The sequence below is a fragment of the Borostomias antarcticus genome, assembly GCF_949987555.1.
Source record: "Borostomias antarcticus genome assembly, chromosome: 28".
NCBI lineage: Eukaryota > Metazoa > Chordata > Actinopteri > Stomiiformes > Stomiidae > Borostomias > Borostomias antarcticus.
This window is the reverse complement of record NC_140261.1, coordinates 3,316,233-3,336,735: the sequence shown is the minus strand read 5'-3', so window position 1 is coordinate 3,336,735 and position 20,503 is coordinate 3,316,233. Positions and strand designations below refer to the sequence as shown.

At 44.9% G+C, this 20,503-nt stretch overlaps 2 protein-coding genes across 2 annotated transcripts; one reads left to right on the top strand and one right to left on the bottom strand.

Moving 5' to 3' along the window:
• Positions 1 to 1,861: 1,861 nt before the first annotated feature.
• On the bottom strand, positions 1,862 to 8,896 carry bend4 (BEN domain containing 4; the record flags this gene model as incomplete). Its single annotated transcript, XM_084459447.1, has 6 exons — positions 1,862 to 2,094; positions 3,071 to 3,311; positions 4,208 to 4,234; positions 4,588 to 4,679; positions 5,388 to 5,957; positions 8,377 to 8,896. 6 exons carry the CDS (start codon positions 8,894 to 8,896, stop codon positions 1,862 to 1,864), a joined length of 1,683 nt encoding a protein of 560 aa, XP_084315573.1.
• A 3,604-nt stretch (positions 8,897 to 12,500) lies between these two features.
• Positions 12,501 to 16,748, top strand: shisa3 (shisa family member 3; the record flags this gene model as incomplete). Its single annotated transcript, XM_084459654.1, has 2 exons — positions 12,501 to 12,771; positions 16,150 to 16,748. The coding sequence occupies 2 exons, from the start codon at positions 12,501 to 12,503 to the stop codon at positions 16,746 to 16,748; spliced, it is 870 nt and encodes a 289-aa protein (XP_084315780.1).
• Positions 16,749 to 20,503: the final 3,755 nt, after the last annotated feature.

Below are 20,503 nucleotides of genomic sequence, written 5' to 3'. Positions count from 1 at the left end.
TCAGCCTGGAGTGTTTCACAGTGTCACACAGCCACTTTGAGAGGAAAGGATTTTACAAAATGTACAGTAATCAAGTACAGTAATCACAGGTAATCACATTCAAAACATTATGCACAACAACAGAATCTCATAGCTGAAGTTTCTGTGGCACTTTTCTACTTGGCTGAGGCATTTGAGATAGGATTGGAGTAAAGAGTACCTCACATACAAATGTCTACTTTTAACCGTAACAATCAGCATACCTTTATTCCAAACACACAGTTTTTTCATATTTATTACAATGTCAACAATGTTACTACCAACTTGTAGTTGTGTAATACATTTGGTACATTCAAAATGAATGCCGAGCAGTCTCGAGCCAAGTCCAAAAACAAAGTGTATAAACCATAACTATGGAAAAACCCAGTAGAGCCCTCTTTTTACTTACTGTACTGGTGCAACTATTCACAAAGAGGCATTGCTTTGGTTGAAGTCACCATAACACTTAAGGCAATGCACATGAAGGCAATGCCACCCAAAACATCATTATTTTCAAGTTTAACTTATTAGATATATTTGTTTTAGTTTTATAGATATATTTGTTTTAGTTTTATAGTTATGATGATCGGACAGAACAGAGACCATTCTAAATGGACAATTGTAAATGGTCCTATGGTAAGACTGTAACATGTGGAAGGTTCAGACTTACATAAACTGCAGGTTCTCTAGCATTTTGGGTACTGTAGTTCTGAAAAGCAAAATAAAAAGGTGAAAGGCAAAAACCAGTAGTTTTTACATGATACTCTTAGCATTCTACATGCAATCTTCAGGGCATCGTCAGTTATCTTTTTCAAAATCAACAAAAATTCGAAATCTTCCCCATTAGACATTACAATAATAATTCAAAAAATAGCTGAGTATTCCAGTATGATGGAGGCCTTCATATTCAGCAATTAAACCACTATTTATCGGGTATTTCCTAATTTGTAGAGCAGAAAAGCTACTGACATTGTCTCCCTTGAGAGAATTTGGAAGGTAACTTAACCAAAAGGTGGGAAATGGAAGACTACGTTTTATAGCTCACTGATCAACAGCGCCTGTCAATGTACAATTGACGGTACAACAATTGATGCACCCTAATAGTCTAAATGATTGGCACAACAAAAAAAACAAAAAAAGCATAAAAAAGTGAAAATAACTCCATATGAGGGCTGTCCGCTGGAATGTTGCTTTTTCCTGTCCGTGTGACGGCCACAGTAGGTCCATCTTCCTGTCTGTGTCACAGCAGGTGTGTGTAGGCAGCAAAGGCAGGACCCAAATGCAGACGGAGGCAGGCGAAGAAGAGGTTCAGTGAAGAATTTAATCAAGAAAGGTTCTCCAAACAAGTACACAAGGCAAACGTACTCAAGACCTACATGAGGGGAACACGCAATGACAAAAGACAAACTGACAAAGAACGAGGGAACTGGGGCTGAACGAGGTCGAGGCGCAGCTGATTCTAATCAACGAGGGGAAGGTGAACTAATCAGGGCGGAGGAGATGACACACAGGAGGGAAGAGAGTGAAGGGTTAACTAAAAGGAGACGAGGAGAACCGACAGGAACACGAACGCAGACGCCGAGGCTGGGAACAAAGTCACCGGGGAGATAGGCGAGGACAACGAAATAACACAAGACTGACGGGGAACATGAAAACAAATCTAAGGAGCAGGTCCGTGGCGGCGTGTGACAGGGAGTGAGGACACGGGGGGGGAACAAGGCAGAGCATCACAGGGAGCGGGGCAGGCAGGGTGCAGGGAGAGGTGTGACAGTCCATCGGGTCGCAGGCGGGCGTTTTGGGATCCCGCGCTGCTGCACAGTTCCTACCGTCCACCCTCCCCTCGTCAGTCCCCCAGGCCGTTCTGGGAGACTTTGGGGAACAGTTCGTCCTGTGAGAGGTGTCCGTCGTAGCCCTCCATGTAGAGGCTGCTGGTGCTGCTGCCGCTGCTGCCCAGGAAGGTGCCCACCGCCCGGCCCTGGCGAGCGTGGCCCACCGCGTCGCTGAACACCTTGTTGATCTGCTCCTCGGACGGCATCCACCAGTCCAGGTTGGAAGCACAGTGCATTCGGATGAACTCTGAAAGGGAAACAATTGTGTCTGTCAGGTTGGGGGGGTGCGTACAAGATAGTGGAGGTGAGACCCAAATGCAGGAGGCAGGGGAAGAAGGTTCAGTGAGATTAATCCAAATCCAGCAGGAACACTGTAACTGTACTAACACTCGCAAGACAATACAAGGATCTGACAGGGAACAAAGGAACTGGGGCAGAACGGAGAACCAAAGAAGCTAACGAGAGAAGCGGAGCGATTTAGCGGCGCTAAGTTATAACGAGACGATGAGAGGCAGGTGTGCAGTATCGCAGGAACACAAACCACAGAGGGACCGGCAGGGGGAGAGGGGGGAGAGGAAAGCACAGAACAGAGGGGAGCTACGGGGGGAGGGGGAGGATGGGGGGGCACAGAGGGACCGGCAGGGGGAGAGGGGGGAGAGGGGAACGCACAGAACAGAGGGGAGCTACGGGGGGAGGGGGGAGGATGGGGGGGCACAGAGAGGGAAACACAACACTAGAGCAGGAGGAAGAGTCACTAGGAGCAGGGCGGAATGTGACAGTAGCCATGTTTCCATCCACACGTTTTATGCGAATTAAGTTATATCGAATTAAAAATGCCTTATGGAAACGGTAATATTCGATTAGAAATCATGAAAATCGACAAAAAGTTTGTACTGTCGATCTCATCGGATTTTCTCTTGTTCGATAAAAGTCTTTTGTGATAAATGCTGTATCCGATTTAAAGCTCTAGATGGAAACGCACGTTCACCGGCTTTATTCGCATTCATATTTTTAGCGATCCTCACACAATTCGATTGACAAGTGGATGGAAACATGGCTAGTGTCATCGTGTGTTTTACGCATACAACTCTTTCGCATAGCCTAGACAGACGGGCAAGCAGAGAAATGCAGGCAGGAAGACAGACAGGCGGGAAGACAGACAGGCAGGTAGACAGAAAGACATACTGTACAAACAGACAGACCGATCGACAGATAGATCTGACCTCTGAGGCAGGTGACCTTGACGGGGTTGAGGGGTCTTCTCTCGGGCCCGGGCTCTCCTGAGTGGACCGAGCGCTTCCTCTTGCCCAGGCCGCACGAGTACTTGAGCTCGTCGGTGGTGAAGACGAAGCGGATGAGGTACCGCAGCAGCCGGCGGCCATCTTTCTTGGAGGAGTTGACCGCCTCGTCCCACTGCTTGTTGGTGATGAAGAGAGGGTAGTTCCCCAGGAGCTGCTTACCGCCCTGGGGGAGAGAAGAGAGAGGGTGACGGGTGAGAAAATGAGAGGTGGTACTACTATCTCTGGAATGAGTGAATGAGGGTTTTGACGTAGGTACAGTAGGCACAGCGTAGGTAAGATTTAAGTGGATTCTTTGTATATCAATATGAATGAACGAATGAATGAACGAATGAATGAATGAATGAATGAATGAATGAATGAATGAATGGTATTATTTTAAGTGTCCTGCCATCTATTGGTCCATCACACATGGGATTATAACACACCTTTGCTACACATTAATAATAGTGCAATGTGTATACTATACTATATATAAGTACAAATAACTATATGTAATAAAATGGTTATTTACTTTAAATGTGTGTAATAACAGAGTTTACAGTAACTAGATTCGGAACACTTTTGACCCTAAGGTCTTCCTTGAGATTGGCAGCGTTTCTATGGTACAGCAGGTGTGCTGGCTTCCTACTACTCCGCTTTATTGCCAGGTTGTTTTTTTTTACACACACGAGGGATTTGTTCTGGTCAGTTGGTGCATAACACTGATGGGTAGACAACATTAGACAGGGTGCAAGGACAGGACAGTGCAAAGACAAGACAGTGCAAATAACAGTGCAAAATACAAAATTGTGTGCGATAAGTGTATATAACACATGTATATAACACAATACTGTCAGTAGCACAGTTTTTGGTTCATTTGTTGCTTGTTTGGAAGCGGTACTCTCACAACCTACTGTAATAGGACATCATTTGAATGGCAGTTTCACTTTCTATGCGACTAATTTCACTTTGATGACTGTACTTAGTCTAGGCTTTCAGTTGGGGCAGTGAATATATGTCATTTTAAGAAAGGAGTACAGGTCATTCATTCAGCTAAAAATGAAAAAAACAAAATCAAACCTCAAATACTGTTTTCCGTTCTTCCTCCTGTAGAGACAGAATAGAACAGAGTATTTATTCTCCATGTGTATCAAGTATTCCAGTCCTAGGTACTCAGATAGACATTTAAAGGTTCTGAAACTGGCAATTTACTATATTATCCGTCGTCTATCAGTCTATCAGTATCATCCTCATCTACTTATCCCATCCCATCAAGGATGACTATGTCTGTGTCCTGTAGAGAGAGATCTTTAGATGTACAAGTTCACCCTGCTGGTTTAAGTATCAAGTTATGTCATCTGTATTATGTATTTGACTGATACATTCTCTTCACAAAAGCAGGCAGGATTGGAAAAATGGTATTCTTCAGCAAGACCTATTTTCTGACGTGGGTTCCTCACCTCCGTCAGCTGTTCCTCTGGCATGGGCTGCACCAGCTGGTTGTGGAACTGCAGAACGCTCTTGAAGAAGTCTAGAACATTCTGACAGGGAGCTGCGGAGAGATCCAGGCCAATGTGCACAGTAAATGACTCAAAGTAGCAGTGTTCCTCTCACCCAGACCAATTAACAAGGTACTGGCCAAATCTGTCTGGGAAGCTACTTACACATGGACCCGCTGTGTGTTACTGGTTGTGTGCATTCCTGGCACAATAACCCACATTGATTCTACTGCCCATTTCTTGCTGCTAATAGGTCCCTTATAGTATACTTTAGACTTTGCTATTCAATAAGCCTGTGTATATTCCAGTATAGGACACCTCTCTTAAGACGCTCAGCAGGGAGACAGATAGAAGTGTCTTACTGCTAATTAGGTCTTGGCGACGCGGGGGAATTTGGGAACCTTAAGGGAGAGTAAGCTAGGCAATGAGAGCGAGCGTCAGATTAAAGGCTTTGGCTCAAGCCTCGTCTCATGTTTGGCGGCTGGGTTAGGAAGGGTGTGATGGTGTGTGTGTAGGAGTGATACAGAGACCCATGAGAACTGAGATTGGGATTGAGAAAGGATCCCGTAGTCTTCGATGTCCAACTGAATAAACAGACTGAAGCTAAGGAGACCTTTCAGTAGAGGTAGTTATTTGAAAGCCTTTGGAAATCCCTTGTGATCCACCCCAAAACAAAACCTTGTTCCTATCCGTGACTAATGGTAATTGAGGTGGCTTGACTATGTATGAACGGCCATTATGGTGCCAGGCCCCCGTGATACCTGGTATGTTCTCCAGCTTGTTCCTCAGCTCCTCATTCTCCTGCTGCAGACTCAGCACTTCCTGCTCCAGCTCCAGGCAGCGCGGGCAGCAGCTCTCTTCCTCCTCCTCCTCTTCCTCGGGCAGGGTGGACGAAGGGTGGCCGTAGGACTCCGAGGGAGCCGGGGAGCTCCAGCCCCCCAGGTTGTGTGCGGGAGACACCCCGGACTCGGGCTCCGCCGCCTGGCATCGCTCGTCCTCGGCGCCGGGGCCTTGCGGGGGCCCGGACAGCAGGTAGTTCTGGAGGGAGTCGGTGAAGATGCGGAGGAAGGCGGAGGTTTGCTGCTGGTTCCACTGGCTCCGCTGGGCCTCCTCGTCCGGATCGTTGGTGGAGGTGCTCTCCTCGGGTCTGGTCTTCCCCAGGGCGGGGTAGTGACCTGCTGCACCCTGACCCCCTCCAGGCCCGGGCACACAGGCCTCCTCCTGCTTGATGTGGTTGGACAGCTGGGAGGGCTCCAGGAGCCGACCGTTGTTGAGGAGGCTGAGGACTCGGCTGCACTGCTGGGCAAAGGCGTCCAGGATCAGACGGTTCTCTGTGAGGGGAACACAGGCAAAAGCAGAAGGGTACTTTATTTTGAACTGGCATGATAGTGTTCAAATATCAAGACTACTTGGGGACAAATTCTTCTTTGCACTGACTTCCTTGGCACTAAAGCAAAGCGGTGTTTTTTAGAATAACATTCAAATATGCACAAAGCAGTGTGAACTCAGACATCACTGTGAGAAGACTGATGTTCAGCCCTTCAGGCAAACCAACTTAATGTGGCTCTATAGGCCTGAGTGTTGGGTTAGGGTGTTCCTCCAGTGTGCTTCCTGTGGTGTGGGCAAGGGGGGCACGTCACGTAGTTAGGTGAACGATAAAAGCTGTGAAACGTTGTGGGTTCTGCATCTCTGCTCTGACTTCCTCTACACACAACACAACTCACTCTCTCTGACTCCTCATTCTTTCTCTCTGGTAGTTACATCTCTTTACATGTATTTATCTTTACAACACATCCCCTGTCCAAGAAAACAACTTTGCTCGGATGACCGTATCTCAAGCTGAAGTATACCTCCCTGTTCTCATAACAAAAGCAACCAACGCAAACCAACATAACCAAATCCTGCTGCTGCAAATCCACCGTGCTAAACGACTGCTCTCCTGGCACCTAATTCTCCCAGCAGTCTCGGCACGTCTCAATGAGAAGACGCGGCGCGCCTCGAATCTACGACGAAGAGTCCCGACACCCTCGCACAGGCAAACCCAGCAGGTAATTATGAGCTCAGACGGTCGCCACGGCGCCCCTGCAACTGGGCGGCCCTCGGTGCTCTGGCAGCCAGTCAGACGTGTCTATCGGCCTGGTGCAGATGTCGCATTTATTAATATGCACCCCGTCTCTGTTTACTCGACGAGATGTAGGCTATCTGATATCACCCCCCCCCCTTCCCGATGATGTGAGATGAGAGCCTCATAAAATTTCATTAACCACAACATGCTCTGCAGAGGGAAAATTTACGAGCCCCATTTATTTTAATCACAAGTCCTTGGGAAAGCTTTTAAACGCAATTGTCTTTATTGCATCCTGGTGATCTGAGTCGGTGCTGCGCGCCTCCTCTGATCTCCACTGTTCTCTGGGGTGAGGAGAGACCATCGCTGCCTCCGGGGGGAGAACGCTCTGATCTCACTTATCATCAGGGAATGTGCATCACAGTCGTAGGGAATTTGCATTCATAATACACACTATGTACAGTCAAACTCCCTGGAATGGTGCAAACATGGGGTTTGGTGCCAGTAATGTTGGTGACCCAGTTACCAAAAGACTGGCTAGGTCAGGTGTGATGCGGTTGAGAGAACAAATGAGGCTGTCATTTATGATGATGGCAATTACTGTATATCTCCTACAGTATATACTATTTGGGAAGTAAGACATGTCTACAGTAGGCCATAGATACTAAGCAACAACAGTACATTAATAGCAGCCCTATAGTTTACTTTATATATATAATGCATATACAGTAGTGCTGAGGATTGTAGCCTACTCTAGATTGCCTGATTAAAATACACTTAACTAAAGCATGGCTCCATCTGCTAGCAGAGATAAGGAGATTCATATCTACCGAATGGGAAAGATAAGAATTTGTTTTAAATTAGTAGCCTAACCATGGGTTGTGATTACTCCTTTAGTTTCAGGAGTTAGATAGGATGTATGTTCTGAGAAATGCGCCATCCATTGAGATTTGTTCTCAGTTATAATTCTGTGCACACCATTACAATTAATTGCTTGTTTAGAAAGGACAAATGCACCTATGCTTTCTGGCAACTAGCAGTTTGCTTGACTATCTATAGCCTACTATATGTTGAATGCACTTATTGTAGGCTAAGTCACTTGGGATAAAAGCGTCTGCTAAATGACTAATGTAATGTCAGTGTAATGTAACTGAATTCATGCACTACAAGAGTAAACACACACACACACACATCGAATAATAACTTCTATCGCATTACAGTATCACCCCCATCATCAATGCAAGTGTGAAAGGATGAGGGAGAGAGGACCATTTGACAGGTGAGGTTCTGGGACAAAGAAACGGATGTTTTCCCAAACTGAGTGCCTAAATGCGCATGATAGCCTAGCATGTCTGAATAGATCTGTGAAGTAGGCTACAACCCAGGACACTCAAAACGTATAAGCATCGCATAGAAAACGTGAAATGGGATTGCATTTCTTGCACAAATGGCATCAAATGACTACGAATTGCAACTTTCTTTTAACTACACAATCAAACAAAGTTCCAAGCCATACCCGTTGTTTTTAACAACGTACATGGATGTTTTTGGTCTGTCCTTATCTTGTATGTTTCTATAGGCTATGTGTATTGTTGTCTTGTGTTGTTTTTATGGCTGTTTTATGAGCTACGTGGCATTTTAATTTCCTTCGGGATAAATAAAGTGAATCAAATCAAATCAAATACCCGAGCTGATCCCGTAAGTGCAGTCCGGAGATGCGTGGTTGAGCGCGGCTCTTCCAGGTGGATATCTGGGGTCCTGGTCTTGGTGCACCGCTGTGCTGCTGGCTCCCCGCCGCTGGCTGCCAAGTGATGCTGCCGCTCCGCTCCCCGCTGCCGCCGAGGTGGATGTCGCGACCCGACTACTGGGCCTGTTTTCGCAGGGGAAACGATGCTGCTGCTGCTGCTGCGGTGTCGGGTGATGCTGCTGGCTGCTACTGGTGGGGACGGAGGCTTGATGGAGCTGCACTCGCTGCTGCTGCTGATGCTGTTGATAGGGATGATGGTGACCGAGATGATAGCTGTAATGATGCCCGCCACCCTCGCCAAACAGCGGGATATCGACCATTGTGGGTCTGTCGAACCGCGCCTTCCCCACCGACCGCTTGTTCGGGAAGGGTTTGAGGGTGTTGTACGGACCCCGTTGCTGTCGGCACATTTTCGGGGCGCAGAGCCCTTCGTCCGCAGGTTGCATTTCACCTTCCATCGCGGCGGGTGTCAGCTGTCGGTGACTTTCTGTCGCTCTTGTCACGTCCCGTCCAATAATGTGACAGACTGGTGATGACTGGTTCTTTTTTTTTCCGACACTGTCTCGCTGTCTGGCTCAGTGTGCCTCAGAGGGGGGGCTAATTTACTGCCTTAGCTCCAATCCCCAGAAGGGGGCGCCGCGTGTAACTAATTCTGCCAAGAGGGCCCTGCACGGTCTGCGCCCACTGTACATCCACAGACATCAACTGGGTTCAATAGCTTGCGTACAGATTGGACATAATGCTCTCTACCGAAATTCTACGGCTGGGGCTAGTGGCCATTTTACATTTGAGGACAATATGGAATAGAACTGCCTAGCCTATAACCCATTATTGCAACATTCTGAAATATAATAATGTAATCTTAGAGGGTTGTGATTGTACTACCACGTGTTTCTATTATTTTGGCCAGCCTATTTCAATCAAAGGGGTGGGTAAAATAATAGGAACACATGTTAGTACAATGCAATACAATTTAACAGCATCACAAACTACATCTTCCAAAATGATCATATAGTTGAATCACCACCGCTCGTGAACTGTTTCAACATAAAGTGAACAGGGATAACAATCATGAAGAGAGATTTATTACAGGTCTGTTGTATTAGACTTTTGTATTAGACTTTATTAGAATAGCACTTTATTAGTTTTTCATTAATTGATAAAAAAAAAAAAAACTGACCAAATAGCCTAATATTAAATTGTTAATAAATGATTACGTATTATACAAACCAGATGCACCAGTAGCCTAAACCTGTCGTCCCCCACCCATGATGCATGATCCTTTGTGGTAATGAAGGAGTGAAAACATTTTCTTCATGAATATGAATATATTAAAAGTATTATTCATACTATGTGCATATATAGCCTACAGGTGTCACGTGTTATGTGCTTATTATGTAACAGGTGTCACTGCGTCCCTCGTCAGTAGTCTTTAGTACATGTAGCTTCCACCCTCACTTTGCTCACACTGGGTTCGAACTTTGGTCCTCTGACTTACAAACACACGTGACCACGGAAAACCTAGCAATTTGGTGATGTGGGTGGGTGGTAGCTATTTATTCATGGGTACCAAATGTAGTCCTAGACCTGCCATCTTTGTGTCCTCCACAGGTGTATCAAGTGGTCTAATTGGCTCTAATGCATAGAATACTATGCAATCAGACAAATTGACACACCTGTGTAGGGCACAGATATGACAGATCTTGGACTACATTTGGTACCCATGAATACTGAGTATTGAGTTTAATTGATTCAAGGAGAAGGGCCCCTGAGCACTTTTAATTCTGTAAATCCAGAAAACCAATTAATCAATCAATCAATCAATCAATACTTTATTTATATAGCACATTTCCTGCAAATTGCAACGCAATGTGCTTTACAGAAACACGACATGAAACAGTAACAGACAAATCAAAAACAACAACAGACACATACGGATACATTTACCCATTCATTCTCTGTGGTGGCCGGTTTGATACCCGTATCTCAGGTTCTGGGGGGTGATCAATATTTGAACTAGTGGTTATAGCTGTGTTCGGAATCGCTCCCTCACTCCCTATTCCCTATATAGGGTTCACCATGTAGTGAACTACCTAGGGAACTGAGAAAATGTAGGGTACATGCACTGTTCCCTGCAAATCAAGGTGAATTGTGGGTAATAAATAGTGGACTATATAGGGAACGAAAATTCCGTGGAGAATTCGGACACTACAAACAAAATGGCTGACGCCCTGTATAGTGCACTATATAGTGAATAGGGAGCGATTCCGAACACAGCTTATGAGCCCATTCAGAGTCTGTATGTGTTTTGTGTCTCTAACTTCAATCGCAGAAGTAGGGAGCACCTTACCGTTTGTAACTAAACCCCAGATTCCCCACCTAACAGCTAACTATGTCATGGTGGGAAATATATGACCAAGCCATACTCTAATCTATCCAACATGATCAAAGTACCTAAATATGAGTAATCAAATCTATGTTGTGAATATAATGACTATACAGTAACTAATGCAGTTATTGTAAGTCGCTTTGGATAAAAATATAAAAATGTCTGCTTAAGGACTGTAATGTAAATGTAATGATAATTGTACCCAAAATGCATCCTAGGACAATCCTAACATTTAGCACAAACACCAAAAGAGCTACTAAACACCTCAAGCTCTGAACTCAGTGGATTTATATCTAAGTAGATGGACTCCTGAGTAGAATAGACTACTTTTACTGGGACACCAAGCATAGGCCTAGTTGTTTTTTTATGTACAAAGCAAAATGTAGGCTACTTGATGGGCAATGGGAACATGTATTGTGGCGAGCGCCCCCAGGTGATGGGTTCTGGTACATGTGTGATGGACGAACGCATGCAAGCACCGCAATTCGGGTCGATAATATCCTCCCTCGATTTCAACGGGGTGGGGGGACAATGATTAGTTGTTGAAAAAGGTTGGTCACTTGGTCTGTATCCTGCTTTGCGGTTGTACCAGGCCCATAAAGATGAAGTGAAAGTTTCACAAGCCACAAGGGGGAGACACATCAATACATATGCGACTCTTACACGACCTGTGAAGAGGTAAAGACCCATGTTTAGGCTGTGAATGATGACACTTATTTCTGAGAGAGAGAGAGTGAGTGAGAGAGAGTGAGAGAGAGAGAGAGAGTGAGAGAGAAAGAGAGAGAGAGAGATGCGCGTTCTAATTTTTTAAGATTTCAAAAAATTACCAAATAAATGTGAATAGCCTACTATAGGCTATATGAGTAATGATCACAAAATGATGACATATATAGCTTACATTAGCTCTAGTATGATGTAGCCTACATTGTTAGTCTATTAAATACCATCGGCTACATGTCAAATAGTGCTTATTCCAGATAAACCTAATTCCATTCATGCACATGTCTTCTACGAGATTTCACAACTGTGCGTATTGCAGACCAAGATAAGATAATCTGATCCAAAGACTCACTCCCGTGCATGCTTGCTACATGAATGCGCACGTCCAGAGTGCGTGCGCGCCTACAGACTCGCTCACTAAAAGCAACAGATTTCAAATGAGGTTGGAAGTCAGACGATCCACATGCAGCGTCGTCACAGAGTTGAACAACTCTATGGATTAAGATATTTTTTCTCGTTTCCAAAAGAGGACAGTGAAGAGGAGGTCTGTGCTTCTGAAAAAAGTGTTGATATCTGCTCTGTGTGATAAGGCTATTTCTCATGCCCGTTGTCCTCTGGAAGCGCAATAATGACATTTCGAGAGTAGACCGAACCCGTCATTCATCTGGACAACCGTGAGACTTCGATTTAAGTTTCTATTCCACCTGTCATTTGCTGTTTACATCGACTTTGGTGATTCTTTTAAATGGATGAAAACCAACGCATGAGTGCTGGCATGGTTTAATTAAAACGAAATCAGCGATGATAACTAAAACGAAATCAAAGTTGGAGATTTAATCCTGGATTCATCTCAACATTTTACACCATCAAGTGTTTTTGAAGGTAAAAGTCAAAGGAAGAATTGCAAGGGAATATAGGCTATAATACCGGGCTTCCACACCACTGTCGCCGGGATGGTGCGCCTGTTGAACTGCCTATTGCTGGGTTATCTGACCTGGAATCTACGGATATCAGACGCACAAGGGGAGTACTGCCATGGCTGGTTGGACAGTAATGGGAATTACCACGAGGGCTTTCAGTGTCCGGAGGACTTTGATACAATGGACGCCACCGTGTGCTGCGGGTCTTGCTCCTTGCGGTACTGTTGCGCGGCCGTGGACGCACGGCTGGACCAAGGGAGCTGCACCAATGATAGGGAGCTGGAGAACACGGAGTTTGCAGCCCGTAAGTTATACGTTGTCCCGGGCAAGTTATACAAGACATCATGGAAAACATATGCCTAAGCATAAACATTTGCAAAGTTACTTCTATGTGTCAAACTAGAGTTTTTGTAATATGACTGATGACTATATTGTCCACACACAGCCTGAATAATTCAGCCAGCAAATGCAACATATAGGGGAAAATGTTTTCCAGCATGCACTTTAAATGGAAAGTATTTTGGACTATTCAAAATAGACTGACTATAGTAAATAGAAGCAAAGAACCCAAAGCATCGAGTATGCCTACAGTGAATTTGGTTAGTTAGTAGAATATAATATTGTCCGGTTGACAGTGTAAACTCTTATCGAAGAGAAGGCATTTTGGAACATCAACATTTTGGTTGAGGCAGATTCATTATCGTGCTTTATTAACACGAGTGGATGCATGACAGCGTCTGTTGATTTACACTGAATAAATCTTCCAAAAGAGGCTCCGGTTTCATGAACGGTGGGGCACCTGCTCACTCTTGGCCTGGGCTTTATTTGACCCCAGGTAAGAGAGATTGCTATCGGCGTAGAAAAAAGGAAACGAAAAGTGGGCATGTGATACACCTGGAGAGTGTCAGCCTGCATTCCTCGCCTACGATAGGCCTGTTATGCAAGAATAAATCAACTATGCGGGAAACACATATAGATATATTGAGAACATTTCTAAAAACAACAACAATAACAACCTGAAAATCTTACATTAATCTTGAGAAACGGTAGACATATCTCATCAAAATTAAGAGTGCGCTCGGTTTGACTAGGCATGAATTCAATATCACGGTAGCCTAATGTGAACACAAACTTTTATCATAGATAGTTTACATTTCTCACTCGTACGATTTATTTTACGACGTGCACTAATCAATTAGTACATAATTTAAATCGCATAATAGTTTGAGTTTAAGTAGGCCTAGAAGTTTAATCATGCTTGGGCTTAACTTTTTATGATGATTTTTAAATCTCTAAATTAATGGGTTTCCCCTTCCTCTCGAACGGCTAGTTTTAAAACTGAGCTCGCATTGTCAGTAAAATGTCTGCTGATTTTTTTTTGGGTGAAAATAAATAAACTTATAATTTCCTCCCCAGGCGCCAATAGGGTTTGGGAAAATGTAGTCCCAGACACGACCACCTTGTTTCTACACCCACCTTGTTTCTACACAGGTGTATCTATTTGTCTGATTGGCTCTACTGCATAGAATCCTATGCAATCAGAGAATAGATACACCTGTGTAGAAACAAGATGGTCGTGTCTGGGACTACATTTTCCCAAGCCCTATAGAGTTTTGAAGGGTAATCTGAACTTTGAATGTAAATTGTGCATTTAAGGCACCATTCCAATCCACATTTGCAGCGCTTGATTTATCATGCAGAATTTACATAAATTGGCCCTGTGTATCCTACAATAGATAATAGTGTATTCTAATAGTAATTAGGTGGGCTAGCTTGTAGATGCCAGCCCAACTTGTGATATTCCCACTATTTCTTTCTTTCTTTCTTTCTTTCTTTCTTTCTTTCTTTCTTTCTTTCTTTCTTTCTTTCTTTCTTTCTTTCTTTCTTTCTTTCTTTCTTTCTTATTATTCTCCATGTTTTTCGTCTCCTTTATAACTTCTTCATACTTTGTGCTAGAAACTTCATTCAAACTTTAAAATGTTCACGATATTTAGCCATTTAAAGGATGTATTCAGATTTTTGTCTTTTTTTTTTATATATTTTTTTTAGAAATTTAACTTTTAAAACTATTTTTTTGTCCCATTGAAACTGCTTGAAACTGCTTTTGGAATGTTCAGAAACTTTGTTTTTAGAGTGGGGAAGCAGTTGCTTTGAAAATATTCACACATTTTGTAAACTGCTGGCACTCCTACAGTTTTGAATGCTCACACACATTTTATATATCAAAATGTTCACACAACTGTGCTGATTCGTACAATGTAAGTATCTAAGCTGTGTGACTTACACTGCTGTATGACGATTTGTTCGGCAACTGCGCTCCTCATTGAAACGTATGGCAACACTAACTTTTGAGCTGTTAATTTTGTATTTTTACCCTTTTTATTTTTACCCTTTTTCTAACTTGTTGCTATGCCTACAGTTTTAACAGCTCATACACATATTATACATCAAAACGTTCACACAACTGTGTTGATTCGTACAATGTAAGTATCTAAGCTGTGTGACTTATAGTTTTCGCTGTGTGACGATTTGTTCGGCAACTGCGCTCCCCATGAAAACGTATGGCAACGCACTCTAACTTTTAAGCTGTTAATTTTGCATTTTTACCCTTTTTCTAACTTGTCGCCATGCCTACAGTGTATAAGCTATTCAGACATATTATACATAGAAATGTTCTGCAAGTTCTCAGGATTCCCATGGTGTCAATATATAAGCTGTAACATTTATAGTTTTCACGATAGAGCTGTCTGAAGCGGACCATGTCTAGGATCAGAATGTCAGTTGGGATTAGAGTGGTGGCAGCTGTTGCTTTTTTTGAATTTGTGTACATGTGCAGCCTCTCTTAAAGGTACAGGCGCCCTTTTATAACTAATGTGGTAGCACAGAACTCAGCCAAAGTGGAATAGAGACACATGATCTTCACTGGTGGGGGCCGGTGGGTAGCCCGGAGAGGAGTACACCGTCCCTGACTGGCTATGACCAAAAGGGGCGGATGTCGTCACCACGCGACTATTCATGCCACAGAACCCACTTTTCAGCCCCTGAGTGGGCTAGAGAGACAGTCTTCAATGGTGGATGCATGGAAATTGCCCGGATGTCACTGTACTGTCCCCGACTAGCTGTGACCCAAGGGGGCGGAGCCTAACCAGCACGCCACTATCCTATATGTCTTCACCAGTGGAGTCAAGTAGGTGGCCCGGAGAGGGGTACACTGTCCCCGACCAGCTCTGACCTGAGGGGACGGAGTTTCGCCACCACGCCACTGTCCACGCCACAGACCCCACAATTCAGCCCGAGTGGGCTAGAGACGCACGGTCTTCGCCAGTGGGTGCATGGAGATTGCCCAGTCCGTAGTAGTACTAGCAGTAGCTGTTACATACAGCTGCAGCAGCTAGCCCACCTCACATTTTCTCCAGGAAATGTACTTTCTAGTTCTTCTAGTTCTCCCCAGTTTTTTGGCCCTTAACTACTTCTTCATACTTTGTGCTAGAAACCTCATTCAAACTTTAAAATGTTCATTGTTTTTAGCTCTTTAGCGGATCCATTCAGATTTCCACACAAGCTATACAGTACTGTATCCTGCTTTATGGTTGTACTACTGTAACACCACAAAAGATTGAGGCCGACTCGCACGACCACATTGCACGCTGACCCTGACCTTCCTGTGTCTCCTTCCCCGCAGAGCCTGTCTACGTGCCCTTCCTGATGGTGGGCTCCATCTTCGTGGCCTTCGTGATCGTGGGCTCGCTGGTGGCGGTCTACTGCTGCACCTGCCTGCGGCCCAAGCAGCCCACCCAGCAGCCGATGCGCTTCTCCTTGCGCAGCTGCCAGGGGGAGACCATCCCCATGATCCTCACCACCGCCCCGCCTAGCCTGCGCACGCCCTCGCGCCAGTCCAGCACGGCCACCACCAGCTCCAGCTCCGCCGGCGGGGGCAGCTCCGTACGCCGGTTCTCCCTGGGCGGTCAGGGCCAGCAGCCGCATGGATGCCTGGTGTCCGCCACGGTGTGCGGCTCCAGCCCCGCCCCTCAGCCGCTGCCCCCACCCCCGCCGCCGCCTTACACCTCCCCCATCGCGTGCGTGGCGGGGGGCATCCAGCACCCGCACCCCTCCGGACACCTCCACGCTCACACCCATGCCCACGCCCAGCTCCACCAGGCCCCCATGCATCCTCACCACTCCCAGGGCACCGGCTTCCTGCTGCCCCAGCAGTACTTCTTCCCCCTGCAGCCGGAACCCTTCTCTGGGGCCAAGGGCTTTGCAGACTTCGGGCAGAGCTGACCAGGCTCTCCCAGCAGGGGGGCAGGGAGACCACAGGGCCCGGCCGCGGGTCAGCAGCGGACCAGGCTCTCCCAGCAGGGGGGCAGGGGGACCACAGCGCCCGGCCGCAGGTCAGCAGCTGCTGCCGTGGCAGCGCAGACTTGGACACTCTGGACTCAGCTGGACGGACCGTACTGACTGACTGTAGGCTTTCTGGAGAAGAGAGATGCTGGGACTACGAGGTGGTCAGGACTCGTGAACCTATAGAAGGCTCGTCTCGCTGAGCGCAGGAGAATACACACACGTACTGAATGTTCAGAATGGACAGGAGCCATATCGGGCATTATTGTTCTGAATTGTATGCACTTTTATATGCATTTATATTGTAAACATTTCCTGTCTTCTCTTAATCCTTTTACGTGCCATTTGGTTTAAATGTTTTCACCATATGCTACATCTGTGGCACTCATGGAAAAAAAACAATGGACTTCCTAAATCCTCAGAGGACACTAATGACTGTTTCGACTGTTTTCTAAGGAGCGGTTCTGCATATTTTCATGGAAGCAGACAGACATTGAAAACCAGGGAATTAAACTGATATTTTTGACAATCGCATGAGTCTCTGAAAGAGGTTAACGACTGGTAAAAAAAAAAAAAAAAGTGTATTTTTGTAGTTACTGTACGTGTCTGCGTCAGACAGTATGCTGAATGAGTTTTGAGTTCTAGACCAGTCGTGTCTGTCGCTTTCCTTTTATGCTACGAAATAAATTCATATCAGTTCTGTAAACACTCAGCCAGTTGATTGTTTAATGATGCAACTAGATGAAACCATGATTCATAGAGATCCCATGACTATATAGTACAGAAAAACTGAATATTTTAATTGCGTTTCCAAAACCTTTTTAATAACAAAACGTTTTGTTGTTCCAAAGAATGGAACACCACCCTTCACCCTAAAACAAATTGGACACCATGAACAGTTGGAAGTAATTCCACGTTTTCCTACCTGTCCGTTAGTCTTTCGCCAGACTTCACGGTAGGAATGTGGTGCAGAGATCAGTCATTGTCAGTGCTCAACGAGCATGTCATGGTCGCAGTGTTAAAAAACTGGTCCTAGAGATAGAGCTTTGGGTTGCACTGACAAATATGGCAAGACTCCACAAAGGCTGCTCTGTTCCACAGTTATTCAAGTGTGAAAGAGATTTGGCAATCACTGTCCCTTGATGGCTGACAGTTCATACTGTACTGTAGAGCTGATGCCTCTGCCGACAGGCTGCTGTTGGTCTCAGACAGTCCCACCACAAGCTGTTTTCCACTCAAAGTCTCTTCTTGAAAACATTCATCAATAGCTGGGCCCTAGGCTCAGGTGATGTGCAATATCTTGGCCCTGATTTAAGCAGTGCTGGTTTGGTGAACTCTCAATATTTTTGAGATGCTGTCCTCCCAATGTTCCTGTTTTATATGCTCTGAAACTAAATGTAGAAATAAGAGAAGATTCCCTGGCCATTTTAATTAAATAACTTAATTAGTATAAATATGACCCTTGGTATTTCTGGCCAAATGATCCTAAGAGGAAAGGTTGGTGTCAAAAGAGCCAGACTGTAGTTCAAAGTAATTAAATGATTACAGTCCATACATATTGTTTAAAAATATAGACTAACTGTTATTAAAGCAGGGATAAGGATAACTGACCCTCCGTATCAGCGTCAGATGACCAGGAGTTGAGCCAGAGAAGGGTCAGCTACGCGGTAGCATAATCATAACTCCAGTGAGTGCATTTGTTTGTCACGCATGGAGGGGACTGTTTGTGGGTGAGTCTCCACTGCCTTTTCCTGTTTAGGTTCTCAGCCCTCCCTCCCTGCCTTTCTCTGTGCTGCCACACGCATACTGTAGGCATAATGACTGTGGGAAAAAGCTCAAAGCTGAGTCCTACAGCACATCTACTGTACTAGGACAGGGACAGATGGAATGATGTGTGGAACGGGTGGTTGTGTGATGACGGGTCGACAGATGACAGATTCCACTTATTCCAGGTTTGTAAAGTTTATGCCGGTAGTTTTATGGCAGTAAAAGACAGAACATTTAAAAGTTTGCAGTCCCAACATGCATAACAATCATTAACCAAAAAGACATAAAAGAAACAAGATTAAAACAAATCGAAAAAAGTGCATTTTTCTTCTGTAAAGTGACCAAAACTTGGGAGAGAAAGTAGTACAATTAACACTTAACCAAATTACATTTTAGTTATTCCATTCATGCAGCCCACAATTTTCACAGACGACGGTTTGTTGATAAAAAAGCAACAGTCCAAGCCTTCCACGACGACAACGTTCACATCAGAAGACCCACATTCAGCATTTGGAATTTTGACAGCAGATGACATCCGATCAGAAAACACAGAAGTATAGCATAGCCAATCAATTCACTGATATACCCTCACTAAACCAGGAAATAAAAACACAAAAAGGTTTATTGTAAAGTAGAGGTACACTGCATGAATAGAGAAAAACAAGTTACAAAACATGTTACACCCAGAAAAATTATATACCGAAACCAATAAGATAACACCACATATCCACACTGGAAAGGTACAGAGTGCATTGTGCAACATGTCCTGTCAAAGCGGGCTCAGCGTCAAAAGGGGCCAGGACCCCCAGGACTGAGCCCCCCCAACACACACACACACACAGGACTGAGCCCCCCCAACACACACACACACGCTCCTACACACAAACACAGGGCCATGCAGCAGCACACAGTAGTACATCATTATACCTGGAGTCGTGCAGACAGACGAGGAGCGAGCGGCATCGGACACACACACACACACATACACACACACACAGACACAGACACACAGACACACATACACACCGACTTGATCCAACCACCCAAAAATCAGTGTACCTTAACATACACAAACACACATTCAAAGAATGCAACATGAGAACTGAGGTGCCAGAAACTCAGTCTTACATAAAGGACAGACATGCAAACACAAAAGTTATCCACAAGAGAAGTCAGACACACACACACACACACACACACACACGCACGCACCCTCACTCACACACGTGCACATGCAGACGACAGACCAACATACTGTACACACCCAGTCAGAAAACCAATCTCCCATAGGGAGAAGAGAATGAACACAAAGATACAAGTAGTCAATTATAAATTAAATGAGCAATTAACAATATTAATAAGAACAACAAGACATTTAAGAAAGCTCCGTTTCCTCGTTCATTCATTCGAGCATTTTATAGTTTTGTCTGGGAAGGGAAACTAAAAAACATACAGAAGACAATTCATTACAAAGCCAGTCAATGCAAAATTCATACAATTCCAATATAAAAATACAAATTCACAAAATAACTATAGAGAGACCAAGTAGTTATTGATACTGTGTGGAGTTTTCCTGACTAATCTTCTCTCTCCCGTAAGCTAATGGCACTTATGTTCATAGGATAAACTCTCCATTCAAGGGAAATACGATCGTGAAATAAAAGCCGCCACTGTAAGCATACGGAGATTCAACAAGACCCTCCTACGACTCCCCCCCCCTCCCCCCATGACGCTCTTCGGGAACAATAGGACCTTGGTTTTACACGTGCCACAAGGCACTTCATGTTGCCATGAGTACAATACTGTGGGGACATGGAGTTCATCTTGCCAATCGTGGGGTTGAGCGCTGGTCTATACTAGCTAGGCTACCTTATTCTATCAGGGAAAAACTAGTTAGGCACCTTTGTGATTGTTGCAGCCGAGTTATG